This window comes from Pelodiscus sinensis, chromosome 4, assembly GCF_049634645.1.
Source record: "Pelodiscus sinensis isolate JC-2024 chromosome 4, ASM4963464v1, whole genome shotgun sequence".
NCBI lineage: Eukaryota > Metazoa > Chordata > Testudines > Trionychidae > Pelodiscus > Pelodiscus sinensis.
The window spans coordinates 64033898-64057875 of NC_134714.1; the positions used below are offsets into that span (position 1 = coordinate 64033898).

The 23978-nt window shown below is 43.3% G+C and overlaps 1 protein-coding gene across 2 annotated transcripts in view; it reads right to left on the bottom strand.

The window, feature by feature from the left end:
* INO80 (INO80 complex ATPase subunit) overlaps positions 1–23978 on the bottom strand; it is a 147461-nt gene that overhangs the window by 16568 nt on the left and 106915 nt on the right. For both annotated transcript variants that reach the window (XM_075927123.1, XM_075927122.1), the window contains 2 exons: positions 13661–13788; positions 9953–10047 (listed from right to left, as the gene is read on the bottom strand). In XM_075927123.1, coding sequence (XP_075783238.1) covers positions 9953–10047; positions 13661–13788 — 223 coding nt within the window. The remainder of the gene's footprint in view (positions 1–9952; positions 10048–13660; positions 13789–23978) is intronic.

Consider the following 23978-nt stretch of genomic DNA (forward strand, 5'->3'; position numbering starts at 1 on the left):
ATAGTAATTCCATGCTCTAATACAGTGGTCTCCAACCTTTTTATACCCAAGATCACTTTTTAAATGACAGACCAAGCCAAGATCTACTGCCCCGCCCCTTCCTTGAAGCCCCGCCCCTTCCTTGAAGCCCCGCCCTCTCTATTCTCCTCCTCTCCATCACTTGCTATCCCCAATCCTTATACTGCTGCTTATTTTTTTATTATTATTATTATTCTGTAGGAAGAGATTTTTCCAACATTTGGCCTGTCTACACTGGACCAAATGTCAGGAAAAAAAAACCCTTCTTTTGGAAGCCACCTTATTCCTTGTGGAAAGAGGAATATAGGGGTGACCAAAAGAGCCTGTTTGCTCTTCCACTAAAAAAGCGGAAGAACAAATGCAACCCTGGATGCAGAAGAGTTTTTCTGGGATATCTCCAGAATCCTGAAAAACTCCTGCAGTCTAGCTGGACCCTTGCTGTGTTGAGACAGGATGTGTAGGGGAAGGGGTGAGAGGTGCAAGCTCTGGGAGGAAATCTGGATGCAGGAGGAGGTGGAGAAGGGGACACTGGCTCGGGGAGGGGGCTCCAGGCTGGGCAGTGTTGAGATACTAAGCAAGGCCACAGGCTTGAGGATGTGAGGGTGCAGGAATTTGGGTTGGGGTATGTGAGGGGCTGAGGGCATGAGGTTCCAGTGTTTGCTAGGCTCAGATCTAGGGTCTAGGGAAGGGGGAGTGCAGGAATGGTTATGGCCAGATGGGGGCTTGGCCCCAATTGGGGGTTTGTTGGCCAGGCTTCATTTTTAAATAAAATACTATGTTAAACACAAAACGTTTCTGCATTGTCTTTATTTATGAGAATGGCAGGGAACCTGCCTTGAGTCAGGTGTCACTGACCCATAGAAAAGTCATTTGGGAGCAGGGGACACAGTACTGGGGAGGAGTGCTAGTGGGTTCTGGAGCATGGAACAGGGTGCCAGTGGGGGCAGGGTGTCAGGACAGGTTTCTGCAGCAGGGGAAGGGTGCTGGGGGGGGGGGCAGGTTTCTGCAGGGGGACAGGTTTCTGTAGTAGGAGACAGGGTGCCAGAAGGAACTGGTTTCTGCAGGGGAGGCAGGGTGCCGGGGGACAAGTTTCTGCAGGGGGGGGGCAGGTTTCTGCAGGGGGACAGGTTTCTGTAGTAGGAGACAGGGTGCCAGAAGGAACTGGTTTCTGCAGGGGAGGCAGGGTGCCGGGGGACAAGTTTCTGCAGGGGGGGGGCAGGTTTCTACAGCGGGGTCGGGGGGCAAGGGAGAGGGAACAGGGGGCCAGGAGGGAGGCGGACAAGTTTGGAGCAGAGGAGAGGGAACAAGGTTGGGGGCAGGGAGTTCCCTACACCAGCCACGGAGGGAAGCCTCCGACCCGTGCTCCCTCTGGACTGACTGCAGGGCAGCCGGGCTGGAGGGAAGAGAAGCAGCTGCCTGGCCAGCTGGCCATGGTGCTCAGCCAGGGTGCCACCAAGCTCCACGTGGGCAGGCGCAGAGGGGAAGCCGCCCAATCAGCTGGAGCGCGGTTCAGCCTCCTCTGGGCTGAACGCCACAGCCAGCAGGCCAGGCAGCTTCTCCTTTGCGCCAGCCCATGTGGAGCATGGTGGCACCCTGGCTGAACGCCATGGCCAGCTGGCCGGGCAGCTGCTTCTCTTCCCTCCAGCCCGGCTGCCCTGAGCTCAGCCCAGGGAGGCTGCGCCTAGCTCCAGCTGTGAAAGCCACAGTCAGCTGGCTGGGGTGTTTCAGCCCTCCTGACCTCCCAGCTCCCACCATTCCTCACAGCTACTCACCTGTGTTGTTGCTCAGTGAGTAGCTGCTCCTCAAATGAGAAAATCTAATGTAAATATACTGTGCAGGTGTGCAGTTCAGAGAGGGCTCAAGAGCTACTCTTAGAGCCCCTGAGATCTACCGGTAGCTCATGATCTACTGGTTGGTGACCACGGCTCTAATAAGAACAGTTAGTAGTAAAGATATATTACAGACCAGCTGGACAGGATGGTGATACTGACAGTGAAATGCTCAGGTCAATTAGAAAGACTATTAAAATAAAAAACTCAATGGGGGTTTTCAACTAACTCACATTGACCGGATACATGTCACCTCAGGATGAGAAGCAGAGATAGTTTCTTGACACCTTAAATGACTACTTTTTGGAGTAGCTAGTTTTAGAATTCACGAAAGGCAATTGTTGATTTAGTCCTAAGTGGAACACAGGATCTGGTCCAAGACCTGAATATAGCTGACTGCTTGGTAATAGTGACCATAATATAATTAAATATAATATTCCTGGGGTGGAGAAAACACTACAGCAGTCCAATATTATAGCATTTAGTTTTAGAAAGGGGGACAACACAATAATGACAAAGTTGGTCAACAAAAATTAAAAAGGCACACAAGTTGCATGGAGACTTTTTAAAGATACTATAATAGAGGCTCAGCTAAACGCATAATCTAAATGAAGAAAAAAAAACATAGTAAAAGAACCAAAAAAGTGCCACTGTAGCTAAACAACAAAGTAAAAAAGAAGCAATGAAAGGCAAAAAGTGGAAGTTAAATTCTAGTCAGGAAAATAGAAAGGCGCATAAACTCTAGCAAATTAAGTGTAAAAATGTACAGTAAAACTCCAATAGTCCGGCATCCAATAATCCGGCACCAAAATGGCAAGAGCCTAGTGAGTGATCTTTGGCAAAAAATGAGTCACAAGGTAACAGCGACAGCAGCTGAACTGAGCAAAAAGAATAAAAAAGCCTTCAAAAAACTAAAACATTACAGTATACTGTATACAGTATGTACAATAAAAAGGGTTAAGAACACTTTATATACAGTATATATATATATAACCAGTTTATACTATCTCCTGATAGTCCGGCATATTTGATAATCCAGCACCACCTAGGTCCCATAAATTCCAGATTATCGGAAGTCTACTGTAATTAGGAAGGCCACAAAAGAATTTGAAGAACAGCTAGCCAAAGACTTAAAAAGTAATAGCAATTTTTTTCTAAGTACATCAGAAGCAGGAAGCTTGCTAAACAACCAGTTTGGCAAGTGGACAATTGAAATCATAAAGAAGCACTCAAGAATGATAAGATAGTTTATTAGGTGATGAGCTTTCATGGGTCGAAATCTCATCACCTAATAAACCATCTTGTTAGTCTTTAAAGTGCTACATAGTCCTGTCTTTTGTTTCAGCGAGACCAGACTAACACGGCTACATCTCCATTACTATTCAAGAATGATAAGGCCATTGCAAAGAAACTAAATTAATCCTCTGTATCAATCTTCATGGTTGAGAACATGAGGGAGATTCCCAAACTTGAGCCATTCTTTTTAGATGACAAATCTAAAGAACTGTTCCAGATTGTGGTGTCTTCACAGGCAGCTTTGAACAAATAGATTAACTAAGCAATAGTAAGTCATCAGGACCAGAAGGAACTCAATGTGAAATTGCAGAATTATTAATTCTGATTTGCAGTCTATCTTTTAGATCAGCTTCTGTACCAAATGACTGAAGAACAGCAATGTTTTTTAATTTGGGGGTATGCATTTAAGTTGAGCCTCTATTATAGTGACTTTAAAAAGTTTCTATGCAGCTTGCAGGGAATTCACTTTTGTCACTGTGCCTTTTTAATTTCTGTTAACTAATTTCCTCATAGCAATTTTCAAAAAAAGGCTTGATCCAGAGCTAATCCTAGCAACTGCAGGCCAGTAAATCTAACTTCAGGACTGGGCAAACTGGTTGAAATTTTAATAAAGAACAGAATTATCAAACACATAGATGGGCATAATTTGATGGAGAAGGGTCAACATGATTTTTGTAAAGGAAAATCATGCCTCACCACTCTACTAGAATTCTTTGAGGGGGTCAATAAGTATGTAGACAAGTGGGATCCAGTGGATATACTGTAGTTAGATTTCCAGAAACCTTTGACAAGATCCCTCACCAAAGGCTGCATAAGCAAAATAAGCTGTCATGGGCTAAGAGGGAAGATCCTCTCATGGATTGGTAACTGGTTAAAAGACAGGAAACAAAGGGTAGGAATAAACAGTCATTTTTTCAGAAGAGAGAGAGAGGCCCCTAGCTATGTCCCCCAGGGGTCTGAATTGGGACCAATCCTATTCAATATACTCATAAATGATCTGGAGAAAGGAGTAATCAGTGAGGTGGCAAAACTTACACATGATACAAAAATGACTGGAGCATGAAACGGCTGCCATATGAGGAAAGATTAATAAGACTGGGAATTTTCATCTTAAAATAAGAGAAGACTAGGGGGGAATATGATAGAGGTCTATAAAATCATGACTGGTGTGGAAAAAGTATACTAGGTAAAGTTATTTACTTGTTCCTATAACACAAGAATTATGGGTCACCAAATAAAATTATTAGGCAGCAGGTTTAAAATAAAACGAAGGATGTTTTTCTTCACACGCACAGTCAATTCATGAAACTCCCTGCCAGAGGATGTTGTAAAGACCAGGATTTTAACAGGATTCAAAAAAGAACTAAATAAATTAACGGAGGACAGGTCCATCAATTACTATTAGTCAGGATGAGCAAAGATGGTGTTTCTTGCCCCTGTGTCAGAAGCTGGGAATGAGCAAGAGGGGATGGATCATCTGATGATTGTCAGTTCTGTTCATTCCCTTTGGGGCACCTGGTATTGGCTACTTTTGGAAGACAGGATACTGGGCTAGATGGACCTTTGGTCTGATCGAGGATGGCCATTATCTTATGTAAAATGGTTCAAGACAGTTAAGTCCATAGCAGACTGTGAAGAGCTTCAAAAGAAGCTCACAAAACTGGGGGACTGGGCAACAAAATAGCAGATGAAATTCAATGTTGATAAATGCAAAATAATGCACACTGGAAATCAATCCCAACCATACATATAAAACAATAGTTCTCAAACATTGTCCCGTGGCCCACCTGGCTCAACGCAAACATTTCCGCAGACCACCAGCAAAATGGAAACTCACCATTAATTATATAATTATGCCCAAGACGTTTTTCTAGTGCTGTAACTAGGAAAAACGGTTTAATTTAACCAGTAAGAAAGGAAATATTAATTGATATTATTAAACAAATTAACAGATTAAGCGCTTTAACTTTCTCATGTCAGTTTACCCAACTTCATTTTAAATAAAGTGAAATTTATGTCCAACACAAAAGGTTTCAACATTGTCTTTATTTGTGGCATGGGTGGGGAACCTTTTTTAGGTCTGGGGCCACTAACTCACAGAAAATCAGTTGGGGACCACACAAATGAGAAGCAAAAAAAAAAAAACCCCTCCAAAAAACCCAAGTCCGCTCTGATGTGGCCTCCAATTGAGACACTTCACTCCCTTGGTACTCCAGTTCAATGGAGGCAGAGGGGCTAGGGAGGATTGAGGTTCAGGCCTTCCCATAGGACAGATTAACTCTTCTGAGGTTCTGGGGTTAGATTTTGTGGGCCTCCTCCCCAGGCTCTGGGTTGGGGCCAAAATGAGGGGTTCAGTGTGTGGGACAGGGCTGCCAGTGAGTGGGATGAGGGTGCAGGATCTGGGCAGGAGGTGGGGTGCATGTGTGAGGTCTGGGTGGGAGGTAGGGTGCAGGAGCAGACAGAGTAGGATGTCTGGCCAGGAGGGAGGGTGCAGTAGCAGGGTGGTGGTAGGGTGTCTGGCCAATGGGCAGGGTGCAGGAGTGGGCTGAGGGTGTGGGGTCTCAGTGGGGTGTGTGTGTGTGTGGGGTGGTGGGGCGCAGGATCTGGTCATGAGGGGAAGAGGGAGCACTTACCTACCTTCATGCCTCCCACCACGCCCAGGTACTGCATAAAACAGCCTCCCTCTGTGCCCATTTGCCAGAATCTGGACAATGGGAGCAGAGGGGAAAGCCTCCAGGGAATGAGTCTGTGTGCTGCTGATCCCCCAGCCGAGAAGGGAGAGGGGAGCAGCAGCATGCAGAGCCGCTTCTTCCCCACAAGCTGGATCACACAGTGAGGCTTGGGGCTTTCTCCCCTCCTCAAGCAAGAAGCCAGCGCTGGTGTTCCTCATGCGTAGGGAGGACGGAGGCGCAAAGTTGGAGCACCAGCTCTGGCTCCCCACTACAGGGGAGCTATGGGGTGGGGGAGATTTGAGCTTGAGCCACGGACCACCTGCAAGGTGTCTGCAGACCATTAGTAGTCATGGACCCCACTTTGAGAACCACTGATCTACAGCAATTGGTATCTAAATTAGCTGTTACCAATCAAAAGAGATCTGGGAATCACTGTGAATGGTTCTCTGAATATATCCGCTCGATGTGCAGCAGCAGTCAAAAAAGAAAACAATGTTGAGAATCATTAAGAAAGGAATACATAAGAAACAGAAAATGATTAGGGGAATATATATGAGGAGAGATTAATAAAGACTGGGACTTTTCAATTTGGAAAAAAAAGATGACTAAGTGGAGATGACAGACACTATAATATGACTGGTGTGGGGAAAGTAAATAAGAAAGTGTGATTAACTCCTCATAACACAAGAACTGGGGGGAGGGGAGGAGGTCACCTAATAAACTTAACAGGCAGCAGGTTTAAAACAAACAAAAGGAAATATTTTTCCAACAGTGTACAACCTGTGGAACTCCCTGCCAGAGAATGTTGTGAAGGTCAGGATTTTAACAGGATTCAAAAAAGAGCTGGATAAATTCATGAAGGATAGGTCCATTCATGGCTATTTGCCAGGATGGGTAGGGATGGTGTCCCTAACCTCTATTTGTCAGGGCTTTGAATGGGCAAAAGCGGATGGATCACCTGATGATTGCCTGTTCTGTTCATTCCCTCTGAGGCAGCTGGCACTGGCCACTATGGGAAAACAGGAGACTGGGCTAGATGGACCTTTGGTCTGACCCACTATGGCTATGATGTTCTTATGATGATGTATTATTACAAACACTACATTCTATAACAAACTAAAAAAGAACCCCCCAAGAGGTAAGGCCCAGATTTTTAAAAGGTATGCAGGCACTTAGGCTTCCACTGGACAGTTTGAAAAAAAGGGGTGACTGGAGAGGGAGAGAAAGAAGGGGAGTTGAAATACAGCTCAGTGCTGCTTAAAGACACCTGTGACTGCAACTATCCACACAACTGTATGTTCTTTTAAAAGCATAGTAGAGGCGTCCTATATACTTGATTACAACATAGGAAGTGTTTATGTGGGTGACATTACACATTCACTCTTTGAGGAGATGATTCCTGATCTTTAATTTCACAAACACTTTCATAAAGCCAACTATAAATCTAAGATTAGGATGTCAAGTGGGGAATGAACAGAAGTCAATGAACTCAAACAAAAGATCCTGTCTTTTTTATATATATATATATATATATATATATATATATATATATATATATATATATATATATATATATATATATATATATATGTATGTATGTATGTATGTATGTAACTAACAAAGGAAGAGGAATTCAGAAAATAGTAAATAGATACAACATTGTTCCTAAATAGAATGTTTTCTTTTGGGACCCAATAATTTAAAAAAAATAAAAGCAACAATATGATTTTTCAGCAGTCTTGGCTTATACTGTTATAGCAGCATGACAGAAAAAGGCAAGATTTAGTCACCTGAGCATAAGTCTAAGATCTCAGAATTAGGAATGTTAAATTGTGGTTAATTGACTAGTGGAGTAGTCTTTGGAATTTCCATCGACTACTCGACTAGTCGATAAGCACTTCTACATTCCTCCTTTGAAATGTACCAGAGCCCCATTGGGGCTCTGGTACATTTCAAAGGAGGAATGCGGAACTCCGTATACAGCCTGGGGCCAGCTTCCATTTACTTCTATTTGCAAGAATGCTGCGGAGCTACAGAAGTGAAATATAATAAGATATTTTGAAGCTTGGTGATTATTTATGTGATACCAACAATAAGATGATGCATAAAATCTACAGTTCTGAAAGGTCCAAATACCCTTTTCTGGAAATGTCACAGGGAAGAGAGAGAAGGAGGATTTTAGCATAGATCTTATGAATGTATTGTAGTTCTATAGTTGTGTGTTAACAGTGTCCTGCCAGGACATCTTGCAGAATAGCCTTTAGTTTCGGTCAGACTTTTTTCGGCACATTTTTCTCAAAAATAAATACTGCACAAGGAGAATTTAAATGGCTTTTTATAGGAATTCTTGTTTAGATTGGCTGAGCTTGATATCAAAGGGATTTCTAGCAGAAATGATTATTTTTCTTTATATGCGTTCTATTCATTAATAAAAATAATTTGCTGAACTTCTAGGAAGAAGTGTTAAAATTCTAGAGAAAACATAACCAGTTCCTGTTTTGACTGCTGGATTCAATTAAATATTAGGTAGCATGCTTTCATCTTGCTTTCCTTGAAGGTTTGCACAGGTTTACCCTTTACAAATATTCCTGCTTAGGGAGGCTTATATTAATAGTGTCTACATAGCATTTAATTCTTCTAAGTCCTGCTGCCTCAAAGGCATTGATGCTTGGGTGTTTTTTCAAAACTCAAGAATTCACATGTAGATCCTGCTCTACCTTCAAAACTGTATTTCCACTCTGAGAAGGCTAGCACAAAGACTATCTTTACCCCTTGGTAGTAGGAAAACAACAGTATTTTATAAAGCATATTGCTGCAAAAAAGCTAGTGATCTTGTTCTCAATGGCTAACAATACATTCACACCGGTTGCTTTACTGATAAACATCACATAATCTCAGACTGTAAACCATCTGTCACAGCAACATTTTAGGATCAGGAAACACGGTTTAGTAAACATGGGTGAGTCTACCTGGCACCCTTACCTCAAAATAAAGCGCTATTCTGAAAAGTCCCTTAACCCTCGTGGAACAAGGGTTACAAGGATGCCGGAATAGCATGCCCGTTATATCGAAATCTATTTCAAAATAAAGGGCTGCTTTAAAGATGCAGAGTAGCTATTTCAGAATATTTCCAGTATCCCGAAACTGCTTTGCAGTGTAGAAGCAGCTCATAAGCACAGACAGGTGGTATAATATGCATTGATGGGAGATTATGTTGTGTAACAGTATGTACCCCTACAATATGGTGATATAGACTCCATATTCTTTCTCTTCATGACAACATAACCTAGGGGCAGGGGCAGATGACTGTTTTGCGGGGCCCTGGGCAGCATAACTCCGTGGGGCCCCCCCTTTGCCACGACGCATGCGCTGTGACGCCATGTGTATGCGCGGGGCTTTTTTAAGCACGGGGCCCGGGGCGGCCGCCCTGTTCGCCCTGCCCTATATCCGCCTCTGCCTAGGGGGGCTGGTTTAAAAACTTTGCTTCATTAAAATTATTCATACAGAATTCAGTTCCTATAACTTAATATTAATATTGGTAAGTAGAGCCCTAATGCCTAAGAAAATATATACCGGTAATTTATTTCTTTTGCCCTTCTATGAAATATACTGCTCTAAAAAGACTGAAGCCTACTTAAAAATGAAAATCTCATCTGTGATTTTAAATGAACTCAGGAGTGTCACTTCATAGAACATATTGTATGCCACACACCACCATTTTATTCCCACTGGGCTTCTCTATAAACAAGACCATATTCAAGACAAGTAAGGACAGATTTTCTAGTACTATAAAGTTGCTTTGTGCTACTCTATTTCACAGATGTTTCTTGTTTTAGCCCTCTGCCAAAATACTGGAAATCCTGGTTAACCAAATGCCATGTATCGGAAGGATTCGCATATTTGGTGAAACCTTCAGTTAATTAGGGTTAACTTGAAATTAAAAACAAATGAGAAAAAAATAAAAATCATGGAACTTCCATGAAGTTAGCTAATTTTCACTAGTCAAAGAAACTGATTTCCACTAAATCTCATCCCATTCCCTCCATACACATTTTCTATTTTAATATTTAAGCTTTTAAGACAGTGACTTAATATTTCTCTCAAATGTTTAATCCCCTTCTTCTACAATTAGATTACCTGTTCTGAAAGTCAGCTACCATGTCCCTTCTCTCAGAGATCTTTGAAGAACCATCCAGCCTCATGTAGGTATGTTTCCTATAAACCATATATTCCTGCAAAGCAAAATATTGAGTCAATCTCATGAGATCATTTCATTATGGCTCCTCAAACAAAAGAAACAAACAGTGGAATTAGTACTAATGAAAAGATTTTAAAAGATCAGAATATAACCAGTACAGAGATATTATCAACTTAAAAAAATCGTATTTATGGTAACAGCCTCTTAAAATAATTAAAACTGAAGTTTAAAAATCCAGTTCACTTTTGTGCCATTTATTTATTTTCTGCATTTCCCCCAAGTTGAGCAATGACAAATGAAGATGACTTAACTTTGTTCAAAACCATTTCACTTTCAGGATTGCATTGGTTATATTGCAGACACTGCCTGAAGATATCTATTATTCAGGGGGAAAAGTTTTCAGTACTTTCTTTTTTTTTTTTTTAAAAAGAGAAGGATCACGAACCCAGTCTTATGGTTTGGTAAAAGCTTACTATTACAAATCTAATTTTGGGACCAAATTTTGCGTTAACAATATCTCTTTAAATGACCCCACTCTCATTAAACAAAGAAAATATCCCCCATGCCATGGATAAAACCTGCTGGATCTGAACCAGTTGTTTGTTTTTCAAGGTAGCAAAGATCTTCAGGTAGCCACCAACATCTAATACAGTGTTTCTTAAACCTTTTAAGACCGAAGAATACCAAACAATTTTTCTTTATGGGGAACACAAAGGATTTTTTTGCTGAGGAAAAAAAAAGCCCCCAGGAAAAAAAGGGAGGCTTGCCCCTTTAAGGGTTGCCATTTTTAATTCTGTTCTCTCCACAGCACACCTACAACTACCTCACGACACACTGGTGTGCCGCGGAACACACTTTAAGAAACGCTGATCTAGTATAGTTAGATATCAATTCACTTTCCAGTTACTATCTATAATCTGCCTCTTAGGGTATGTCTACATAAAATGTTTATTTCGGGAGAAGGATGCAAACAGCGCTGTGCAATTGCATACTTTCTCCGGTTTTTTTTTTTTTCCCCAGAAGATGCTCTTCTGGTATTTACACACAGCTGAATTTCAAAATAAACCCCTATTTGAAAGACCCCTGTAAACCTCATTGTAGGTTTGATATTCTGTCAAAGAAAGCTATCAGATTGTTTGATATGATTTGTTCTTTACAAATTCATGCTGGCTGTTTACCTATCACCATCTTATCTTCCAGATGTTTGCGGATGAATTCCTTAATTACTTGCTCCATTATCTTCCCTGTCACAGCAGTTAAATTGACTGGTCTGTAGTTTTTTGGGTTGTTCTTGTTTCCCTTTTTATAGATGGGCAATATATTAGCAAAAGACTCAGATACCTCCTTCATCAGCTCCTTGAGTAATCTAGAATGTATTTCATCAGGCCCCGGTGACTTGCAGACATCTAACTTATATTATCAAAAATGACAGCACAAAAATCAATGCCCAGAGCACAGGACAAGGAAGTGGGGCAGAAAAAGAAGAGCTAAAAGCCAATTTGAGTAGGTTGTAAGAAATGCCTTACAGCTCCTTGGCTGAGCAAATGTTACACACTCTTTGCTAAACCTATCAAATCAGGTCCAAGGCCTGAATTTAAGTTGTACCTTTTTATCGTCTCTGTAGTCAGCTGTGGGAGTCTATGTTTAACAATGGATTAAAAAGAATAGAGGAAAACAAGTAGCAAGCAAAACCTCCCCTAATAGTAGGCCCATCTGAACAAGACTTTAGCTGTATGCTCAGGAAGAATCTCCTCAGCCCTAGTGATCCCATTAAAATAAACCTTCATACCCAGAACATTGTAGCTGCTGACTGGACTCTCAGCCATTCTGTGACTCACAGTCCAAAGACTGTCCAGAGCTGCTGGTGGAGTCCTTTTTAACAGTATGAAAGCTGTACGCATGCAGCAATGGCACACGACTATGTCATTAACATGATAAAATGGTCTGAAGTTACTACATGGGCTAAGTCTGCATTATGAGCTAGGGGTGATTTCCAGCTCAAGTACACATCCAAGTGCTAGCTACAAGTAGCACAGAGGGTAGCAGCATGGCTTAACCATGTTAAGTACAAATCTGTCTGAATTGTGTGGTATGTACTCAGCATTGCTGCCGTTGCCTGATCTACCACAGCTTTACTATTTATACTCACCCTAGATCTCATCAAGCTACCATGTGTGTGTGTACCTAAGCTAGGAATCTCACCCCAGCTCGTATTGTAGACAAAGCCATTATATCAATATATAGACAGCAAAGAAGACACTGTAAAAACATCTAAAACAAACCCACATTATGACAGTTTATGATAAGGTCTGCACTAACTATATACAAGGTTTTCTACTAGCCTGCTAAAATAGTGCTCCTTTGTGCTTAGATATTGGATTTAGGGCTTGTCTACACAGGGAATTACTCATTTTAAATTAGTGGCACCAATTCATATAATTGCTGTTTATCTATCTTAAGTTTTTATACTGTACCATCTACCACTGCAGTACTTGAGTCTTTCCATGTAAAATCAATAGTAATGATGAAGTTCTTAGTGGACTTCATGGAGTCTCTGTCATTTCTCTCTTTTGGGGCAAAAACTCTGCTTGGTGATAGGTTATTTTTTTATGATTTAATTAGTTTATATAATTGCTATATTGCTCTGTTTGCATGTCAAATTAACATTTAACCCCCTTAAACATTGCTTATTATGAATATTACTTCTAGCTTTATGCTGTGAAATAAACAGACCATTATAAATGTGTTGGGTTTACTGTTCTCCAGCTTCAAGGAGGACAGAGCCACCATCTCCAAAAATATTTCTGGAGAGGTCTTGGCTATCCCAAAGAAAAGAAAACACTCCAATGTATAGTCTAGCCCCTCCCTTTGGTAAAGCAAGAATCAAAGGGCTCAAAGCAGCAGTGACATAGTTACTGAGAGGATTTTCTTGTAAATGGAGCATTTGTTGGCCTTTGGTTTGCTCAGCTCAAGCTTGTCTGCCATGATGGGGGAAGACAACAAAGAGAGCTTGACAGGTGGACTTGTTCGGGGAACAGAGCCTTAAAAAATGTTGGTCCCCAGTGCGAGAGGAGATATCACAGGGGAAAAGTCTGCTCACTGGTGTTCCACAACAAGATTTAAAAGTTAAAATGCTAACAGACAAGAGCACTTAAACTACCACTTTCTGGACTTCTGAGGTACAATCTGGACACTTAAAATGTCTGTACAATGAGGGTTACAGGAGTCGGATTAAGAAGTCCTCCAGCTTGACAGTATTTTGACATTATTTTGAATTAATGTTGCTGTGTAGTAGACGTATCCCTGGTTCCTGATCCTAGTTCTCACCCATAAGTCCTCTAAGACATACTCTTCTCATCTAAGCAAAAAACTAATCAAATGGAAATTTCACTTCTGAAGCAGGGACTAAAGATATTTCAATGAGTACTAATTTCTTGCTTGGCCATTATCTTCTCATTTTCATAACTCATCTACACTCATTGTTAATGTCCATTAAACCTTTATGTGAGAATGTGTCTCACAGGTGTCCCTCTAATAATCATATGCTGTATTTGCCTAATCCAATGTACAGTTATTGTATCAAAAGAGCTAGATTTCAAATCAGTATCTTCAGAATCCCCTTCCTATAAGCTACACCCCCCTCCTACCTCCAGCAAGTCAATCATCCGTGTCATCTGAGAGTAGATGAGAACTCTGTGTCCTTGAGATTTCAGCCGTGTCAACAGAAGGTCAAGAGCATAAAGCTTCCCACTGTCCGTGATCAGGCTCTCTTTGTCTGAGAAAAGAGGGTAAGAAACAAGTGAGTAAAAAAACTGAAGCAGATGCATGTAACAAGCTAACAAAGAATTTAATTCTGAAACTTTGTAGTGTTTCACTTCAGTGTCATTTCCTAGAGTGACTGGGACTGGAAGAGCAACAGCTCCCTTCTGGCCAGAATGTCTAACCTCTGTGTCTATAGTAATTTCTGCTGGTTTGGGCCAGAACTGGCATATAAGAGCTTTCCATCCCACCCCATCCTGGGAATCATGTTCACACAGATAAAACTTAGTCAAATAGCCAAGTCTCACTTACATAGTCAAGGCCTCTCCTTTAGGACTATGTTCACACTAGTATTATAAGCAATCTCTTTAGGTTATACTACAGAGAAATCATAGTTCTATCTTTTGGATATTTGCTATTGTCAGCTTCTGAGCTTTGGTTTTATTATTTATATTACTGACGCCTGCAAAAGTCCAACAGGATTACCAGTAGACAGAAAATTCTTTGGCTCACTGTGAAATAAAACATCCTTCATACTTTGCCTGGACACCGCCCCACATTTCTCGTTCTCTTTTTATTTTTAAAAGAAGTTTCCAGCTGACTATATTTAAAATACTTTAAATATCCTTTTTTCATATCCTCCTCTTTTCAGCATTGTAGCACCAGTTTGGGCAGGAAGAAGTTTCTGTTGCAGATTCAGTGCACAAGCAATGTACTGTCACTGAAAAGAAGACAGGTGGAGGGAAAGGGTTCTAACGGAGAAATTTCCCCAAATATTCTCAGCTGGAAAGATCACAGATGATTTTATCCTTTTGATGTCTGAATCCTAAACTCATAATCAGGATGGAACGTGATAGTTGCAGATTCTGAGAGTATATTTTCCTATTATCTAGGTATCCTTTATCTCGCTTCCCCACACATTATTTTTTGCAGACTTGCCAATGTATAGAATAGACCAGAAGTGATGTGCTAGTAGAACCAATTTCTGTAAGGCATTAAACTTACACCGCACAACTTTCTGATTACAAAATAGCACTCTAAAAATCTTTGTAGCACATATTAAAATGATTAGAAACTGGCTAACTGATAGATCTCTCTCAATTTATATATATGGAATCATCCAATGTTTCTGGTAGAGTCCTGCAAAGATTTTTCTTGGCCCAATGCTATTCAATGTTTATCAATAATATGAAATAATTGATCACAAAGTCTGCAGTTAGCATAACATTAATAAGAACATGAAAACCTGCCTTCTGATGAGAGAGGTTACAAGCTTATTTTATTCATTTATGAGGGAGAAATCTAAGAAGTGATTTACTAGTCTATAAGTACCTATAAATGAGAAAAAGATATCTAACAGTGGAGGGCTCTTTAATTGAGCAGACAAAAGCATAAGATCCAGTGCCTGAAAAGCTGAAAATAGACAAACTGAGACTAAATTTGTAACTGTGAATAATTAATCACTGGTACAATTTATCAAGGGATGCCTTGAAGTCTTTAAATCAAGACTGAATGTCTTTATGAAAGATATACTCTAGCTCAGTGTGGCGTAGTGGGGGTGCTGTCTGCTCTGTGACCTGGGGTCCCCCTGCACTGTGATGTGAGATTCTCACTGACTCTCCCAAATGTGTATTAACCCAGACACCAGGTTCAGCCTCCCAGGGAGAGAGACACAGGGAGGAGGCAGAGACCAACACCTGGCTGGGGGGCACGGTTGGAAGAGAGTTTTAATTTCTGTCTGGAATCATGGAGGAAGTAGCCTAAGCAAGGAGGCCTGGGATTTAGGGGCCCAGTCTTCCCCATCTCAAGGGGGGGCTGAGGCATCCTAGGCCTAGCCCTGTAACTTGATTACATCTGTGCTGTGCTGCATCCTTGCAGAAGCAATAAACTCCCTCAATCCGACTGGCTGGCGGAGTCTGTTCGTGCCACTACAGGGCTGCAGGAGTCAGGGGAACCCCAACACGCCGTCACACTCAGCCAGAGTGAAAAGCTTGATGCAGGAACTACTGAATTTCATTTTATGCCCTGTTATGCAAGATATCAAAACTGGATGATTACAATGCCTCATTCTGAGCTTATTTCTACCACATTAGCAACATTGCCAGACACTGTTTTTACACTTCTCTCTTATAGACACCTATGTTCACACCTTCATTTTGTTCCGTTTAGATTACTGTAACACTTTTTTTGGGGGGGTGGGGTGGGGCTGGTCTTGCTATGTGCACAAACAACAATTAGTCTCTTCCTCCCTTGCACACATGGAGGTCATTTGATGGAAACCTGCTTGAGCTGAACATGCCAAACTGTAATTCACTGCTTCAGTGATTCCAAATTTTCTTTCTAGATTCCTACAACTAAAGAATCCAGAGACATGATCACAAAAACTAGGCCCTACCAAATTCACATGCATTTTAGTCAATTTCATGGTCATAGAATTTTAAAAATACAGGTTGCACCTCCCTAAACCAGGACTCTCTTTTCCAGCAACATCCACAGTCTGGCAGGACCATGGACGTTGCTGAACGAGAGAGCCCCGGGACGGGAAGGCCAGTAGCTGAGAACCCCGCAAAATGGAAGGCTGGTGGTAGCAGGGCCAGGGCCTCAGCAACCCAGCGGTGATAGCAGGACTGTAGTAGCGGGCCAGGGGCAGTCTGGCAACCCAGCTGGGGCTAGAGTAGCCTGTGCTTGCCAGCCCCACATGAGATTGTGCCATAGCAGCCCAAGTGGGGACGCGTGCCAGCCTGGCAGTGGGGATAGAGTCGTGCAGACCAGCAGGGGAAGCCTGTCTGGGGCCGTGGCAACCCAGCTGGGGCCACAGTAGGTCAGCAGCCCAATTAGGGCCGTGTGCCAGGAAGCAGTGGGACTGGTGCTGCAGTAGCGGGGCCAGGGCTGTGTGCTGCCATGCCGGCAGTGGGGCTGGAGCAGCAGTTATGGCAGCAGGGCTGAGGCAGATGTGTCACCCAGCCGGCAAAGAGCCAAAGGAACTGGCAGCTGGAAGGGGCCACAGGCTGAAGGAGTTGGCGGCAGGGGACCTTCCCGGGTCCAGCAAATTTCCCCATCCCAGACTGCTCAGGTCCCAAGAGTGCCAGACCAGTGAGGTCCAACCTGTAGTTAATTTCATGTTTTCACCTATTTAAATCTGAAATTTTATAGTTTTTAATTGTAGTGGTCCTGACTCAAAAAGGGGGATGGGTTTGCAAGATTACTGTAGGGGTAACACTGCCTTCAGAGTTGAGTAGCCAGAGAGCTGCCACCAGCACCAGTACAGATGTAAGGAAGGCCTGGTATGGTATTACCACCCTTATTTCTGAGCTGCTGCATGCAGAGCTGGGCCCTCAGTCACCACTCACTGGCCATCCAGCTCTGAAGGCAGCAGCACAGAAGTAAGGGTGATAAGGGTATGGTATTGCAATCCTTACTTTTGTGTTTCTGCTGGACACTGCCTTCACAGCTGGGCACCCAGCCAATAGTCACTGCTCACCCATCACCCAGTCTGAAGGGAGAACAGACATAAGGGTGGCAATACCAACCTTTCCCTTCCAAAATAACCCTGTGACTCCCCAGCAACTCACTTTTGAGTCAGGATCTTCAATTTAGGAAAAGTGGTTCCCCATGAAATCTGTTCAGTATAAGGTAAAAACACACAAAAGACCAGGTTTCATGAAGGGAAAACAGATTTCAAGATCTGTGACGCATTTTTTATTACCATGAATTTGGTAGGTAGGGCCTTACCAATAAAAGTTACTTACTTTTTAGTAACTGGAGGTTCTTTGAGATGAATGGCTCCAAGCTGTATTCCACTGTGAGCATACAGACTCAGAGAATTCTTGCAAGCAGTGTCTATTGGTCCACACATGGGCCTGCACAACTCAAAGAGTAAGGGTATAAAGGATGGAGCAGAGCAATTCTCTCTCCAGTTCCTTCTCTATCACAAATCCAGGAATGATCTGAAGCAGAGGTGAAGGAGGGTGTGTAGTGGAATATAAATTGGGATCACATATCTCACAGAATGTCCTGTTATTATAAGGTAATTACTTTGAGTGCTGGTCTCTATGTGCATTCTACTCGGGGTGACAGAGAAGCAGTACTCAAGTAGGAAGACAGTGTGAGGATGAAGGTGGCAGAGCCATCTGAAGAAATGCTCAAAGGATGTGTCGGCAGAGGAGTCCTGTCCTAGATCATCATGTCTTGTGAATGTGTGGTTGGAAGTCCATGTTTAGAGCCCGGCAAATCTGCAGATTTTTGCTTTATATCCATGGGTAGCCACATCTGCGGATGTGGATATCTGCAGCTCATTTTTGCAGATACAGATGCAGATATAAATTTTGTATCTAAAATCCTGCAAATTTTCAGATATCCATGGCTCATTTTCGCCGATGCAGATATGAATACATGGCTTTATTTATGTAGCTGCTTTGCAAATGTAATGTAGAGATACTTCCTGAAGTAGTGTACTGATTAGGGTTGCCACGTGTCCGGTATTGACCTGGACAACCTGGTATTTTTGGCTCCTGTCCTGTAAAAAAAAAAAAATTCAGAAAATACTGGACACTTAAAATGTCTGGTATTTTCTGATTTTTTCCTGGCCAGGAGGTGAAAATACCAGACTGTCTGGGTCAATAATGGATACCTGGCAACCCTATCCACAGTCAGCAATCAGGCCCAGCCCTCCCCTCGCCCCTTACCTGGTTCTGCAGGGGAGCTGTCTGGCCCGGAGCAGGGAGGGAGGCAATATGGCCACCAGCTGCCAGTTAGGAGAGGCAGAGCCCAGCCTCTCCTGTTCTTGAATGGGCCATGCTGTTTTTAATTTTTTTTTCTTTTCTTTTTTTTTTTTTGCTTAATAACCTCTCTGGGCCCTTATTTTTTTGGCGCAACAACTTTGGTCCTTCTCCCCTTTTTTTCCAACAAAATTTTTTCCATTTTTGAGGGGGGGGGGCGGGGGAGGAGGATGTTCGGTATTTTTGGTTAAACCATCTAGCAACCCTAGCATTGATGTTACTTATGTTCTTGTATAAAGAGGTTTTACTCCTTATGGGTGAAGACATGACGGCCAATAACAAAGTAGGCTACATCTAGAAATCCATTTAGAGATCCTCTGGGAACGATACATGTTTGACCTTGGAGTTATTCTGCTATGGCTAGAAACAGTTTAGGTGATTTTCTGATTGGTTTTGTCCTCTGCAGGTAAAAAGCCAAGGCTCATTGCACATTAAAAAGCCAAGGCTCATTGCACATCAAGGGAACAATGTCTCCTGTCTTCCCCAGAGGCACAAGGTGTTAGACAAAAAAAACCAACAGGTAAGGGGATTGACTAGTTTAAGTAGAATATTGTAAGTATCTTGCAGGTGAATTTTGGATACAGTTGCAATGAGACATTATCCTTATGGAATATCAAGTGTATAGTTCAAAGGGAGAATTAGTAAGTGCCTAAGAATATGGGTTAAGCCAGTGGTCTCCAACCATTTGGGGTTGCCGGGCGCCAGGGGGCATGGCCGTTCGCCCGCCGGGGCCCCCCCCCATAGCTGCATTCCGGGGGCCAGCGCTTCCCCCTCAAGCGCCGCGCGCCCGGGGCCGGTGCTCTCTCCCTTCCTCCCCCCCCAAGCGGCGCACGCCCGGGGCCGGCGCTAGCGCTCTCTCCCCCCCTCTCCCCCCAAGCGCCGCACACCCGGGGCCGGCGCTGGCGCTCTCCCCCCCCCATGCGTCGCGGGGGGTCAATCCGCGGCGCCCCCGGGGCCGGTGCTCACCGTGCGCCACGCCCCCGGTGCCGGCTCCGGCACCGCGCAAGCGCCACGTGCCCGGGACCAGGCCAGCCCTGAGCACTTGGCGGGCGCCGACAAATGCACCGTGTTGGGGACCACGGGGTTAAGCATTCATGAGATCGACTGTAAGCCTCTTGATGCATCCTGGCAACAAGAAGCTAGTCACTGAGATGAACAAAGATAGAGAGGCTGTTCCAGGGATAGCCAACCTAAACCTGAGAAGGATCCAGAATTTACCAACGCACATTGCCAAAGAGCAACAGTTCTATGTCACCAGCCCTGATCATCTCCCACCACCACTGTCAGAACATTCCACCCACTGGCAGCCCCATTGGTCAGTGCCGCCTCCTCCTTTTCCTCCTGCCCATCGTGATCAGCTCTTTCTCAGTGGGAGACACTGAGGGGGGAAGCATGGATGTGACAGACTCAGTGGAGAAGGTGGGAAGTGGCAGGATCCTAAAGGAAAAGGGTGCATGGAAGAGCTGGGGGTTGAACAGTGAGCACCCTCCGGTCCAGTGGAAAGTTGGCACCTGTAGCTCCCGCCCTGGATTTGGTACATATACGAGGAGCTGCATATTAACTTCTGGAGAGCCACATGTGGCTCTGGAGCCACAGGTTGGCCACTCCTGGGCTGTTCTATCCAAAATGAGCTGCTGCTACCAGAAGACTTTGATAAAGGCTCTGGAAGGTGGGGGCAAAGCCAAATAGAAGCACATTGTGTTAGAACAGCATCCCCCTCCCCCATAAATATAAGAATCTGCCTATATGTGAGGTGAATGTCCACTTGGAAGTATGCATATTTCATATGGAGAGCTATAAAACAAATATCTCATGCAACCATGAGAAATGGGGAATAAAATGGTTGAAATTGCAGAGATCAAGAATGAGTGTCCAACCACTCTTCTTTTGCATACTAGGAAGTATACAGACCCCATTGGTACCCATTCTACTGTCCCTTGGAAGAAGCAGCAAAGTAAATTCTCACATAACTGAAATGACTGATACCATGACAGAACATGTAGACAGTACTATGAGCTTTCATGGGCACAACTCACTTCTTCAGATGACATGTTTTGTTAGTCTTCAAGGTGCTACTAGACTATTTGTTGTTTTTTAAATCTTTCCTGTTACATACTAACTCGGCTACTCCCCTGAAGCTTTTGATAAATAACAGTCACTTGTTCAGTGTTACAGCATTACAGTTGTGGAAACAGAGTAGCAAGTGACCCCCAAAGGATAAATGGAGATTGGATAGATATCATTGATGGTTTTCAGCTCTTGAACTATCAACAGAAATAACTTTTACATGGAAGATGGGTCATGACAGTGTATGTAGTGAGGAAGTGAGGACCACAGTTAAACCAGAAGGAACCACACCCACCCACTGGGTTGCAGAGCTAGGAAAGCCACGCCCACCAGAAGCTGAGGAGCAGGGCAAGAAGTGGAAGTACAAAGGGCAGACCCTGCAGCTCAGTTGGTCTGGTGCTGCTGCTTCTTCCCCATTGCGGAAGCGAGACACCGAGGAAGAGCTGCCTGGGCTGCCACCTGAGGACTTGCCGGAACTCCCTGGGACACTACTTGACTGAGATGCTGAGGAGCTGCTGGGACTGCTTCTGGACTACTGGCCAGAGCTCTCAGGACTCATGGCCAACTGAGATACCAAGGGGCTGTTGGGGCTGCCTCTGGCCAGCTACCCCCGAGAGATGGAGGACACCTCAAAAATGGAGATACTCAAAGGAGACGTAGTAAGTAGCCCAGGGAAACCAGACTACAGTCTGGCTGAGTGATGGCTTAACAGTGTCTTGCGGGCGGTTCCCCACTGACTCAGTGGCAGACTTCTCTGCCAGTTTTTGGGTTCCGTGCTGGGACCTGGTGGTGTTGGATGGGCCCACACGGCCCTCTCATCTCACCCCTGGAGTGACAGCCTCCCCACCTTAGGCCAGGAGGCTTGAGGTAGTCTTCCATCTGTTGAGCTGGGATGATAGGCTACTTGGTGCTCACCCCTGCCTGAGCCCTTAGACTGCTTTATTGCTCTGCCTTGCCTGTAGTCCAGAACCACCTAACTGTTTGCTGCCCTGACTTGACTGAGAGCCTGGGCTTATAGATCCTTTGATTCTCTACCCTGGCTGTAGGCCACACCTTGCCTGAAGGCCAGGATACACAGACTCATTATTGCTCAGCCCAAGTCAAGTGTTGGAGCTTTAAAGATTGCTACTTTCCCCAAATGATTGCAGTGCTAAGGCATGACAGTGAGGAGGTGCCTCCCTCTAAGTTAGACCAGAAGGGATGGCCATGCATGCCTACAGTGCTAAAGACAAGGAAGGAAAGACAGGAAAACCGGATTTTGGCACCCTTTGTCTCTTATTAGGAGGATCATACGACCACAGATGATACAACTGTCACCAATCTAGGTTTGTATCTTACAATGTATATATTCCCCAGAAGTGGGGAGTGGTCCTGGAATCCTTGTCAAGAAGGAACAGATTTGGAATATTGTAGTCTAGATCTTTCAGTGGCACTTGGATGACCAGAGAGTTAGGTCCAAGATGGATAAAAAAAATTCTGCTCCCGTGGCTGGAATGAAATAGCATTTCTCTGCTCTCTTCGGTATAGGAGTCATGTGGCTAGTACACACCAGACTGCTCTAATGGGTTCCAGAATAGCTTCATTAACTGGAAATGATATTTTTCTGGGTTTGGTATTTTGTAGACTAACAAAGAGTTTGCACTGATGGTCCGGCAGCTCTTCTAGGGAGCTCTGCAGTTCCTCTGCCACTCTGCACAATAATTCTTGTAATTGTTTATGGTCATTTGAAAAGGAGAAAGATGCTGGGTAACTGCTTCATCAGGAAATCTTTTTGGTATCAAGATAATTGACTTTTAATCTTCCTTTTCAGTAGTGCTGGGAGGAAGCTGTGGCTATTCCCTCAGAGGGAATAGTGGAGTGCATAGGCCCAGCAGAAAGCACAAACTCTACACAGGAAATGTGCAAGCCCCATGTTCCTCCCTGCAGCCAGTAACCTGGGTCAGAAGAGGGGTTCTGGAGATCCCCAAAGCATGAGGCAACACTGCTCCCGAGGTACTTGCAAGGTAGAGGTTAATATCAGGATTCTCTCTTCTAGCTAGACATTTCTTAGAGGTAATGGTTTCCCTGGTGGTTTAGATTCTCCCAAGGGAGAGATAAATGATCCATATCTATCAGTGGAAGGATGGAATAAAAGCACAGCTGGTATATGGAAGAGAGGATAGACTGGTGTCAAAGTCAACATATCATAATGGAGTTAAGAGCTCCTTAGAGGTACTGATGATGGAGGAAATTGAGGCTGAGGAAGAGCAAAAACATCTTCAGGAGTAAAATAAATCTCTGTTCTTCCTGGAGCAGGTAGGAGTTCCCTCAGGCAGGGAAACTAACTTACTAAATCTATTAAGAACTTTGTACAAAATACAGGAAAGGCAAATTATGAAATATTGCTGATCTAATAACAATGAAGAAACAGTTCTGGACATTGCAGGTTCTGACTTAAGCTACTGGACAAATAGTTGATCTTTTCTGCTCTTTATACTCTTTGCATGAAACAAAAGGAGAGCAATGGCACATGTTTAGACCAAGAGACACTGGTGGAAGAATTTTGACTCCAGATGCATGTACACCCCACGTGGAATACACACAGAGACCAGCACTCAAAGATGAAAAGACTGTTCAGGACATGAGTTTTCCCAGATGTTTTTCAGCTGCAAACAATGGCATTAGTAACATCTAAAACAGAGCACAGATATCTTAATGGTACTGATAATATCAACAACTCATAAGAAAAACAGAACCCTGAATGCAGGCCTTGGCAGGTAAGGGACAGACAAAATGCTATTAAAGCCATTTTGTTGATGTCTATACACTGGGAATATTTTTAAAAGATATTAAATAAATCATTAAAAGACTCATTTAATTTTGCTGTTCTTCTGGTTGCTAGGTTTCCATTGCAGAATAAATTAAATGACTTAGCTTCATTAACTATGAAACTTTAAAATATTAGATATGATAAAAAGCCGATGTGGTTGTTAACTATAAATGATATGAGGATGAGAAGAGCAACCACTGCTTTTTATTTCACAAATATAAAATCTGTCTAGTCATACTGCCAAAAGAAATTATGCTGAGACAAGCAACGCAACTAAAGCATTCCGTTGCAGCGTGTAGGCAGAATTTTTGGCACAGTTCAAAACGCAAAATATTACTACTATTCTTCTGCAATCTCTTAAGTGTGAATAGAGGATTAAGTTTCGGTAACTGGAAACCTTAGATGCCTCATCATTGGCTCCAAACATCTCCCCCCTTTAGTGGGTATACTTTGTTTTAAACAATTACAAACAACTGGATGCATATTAGGAATGAATGATGACTTCTTAGCAGACATCTCTTGGCTCTAAGTCAGATAATCACACTGTCGATA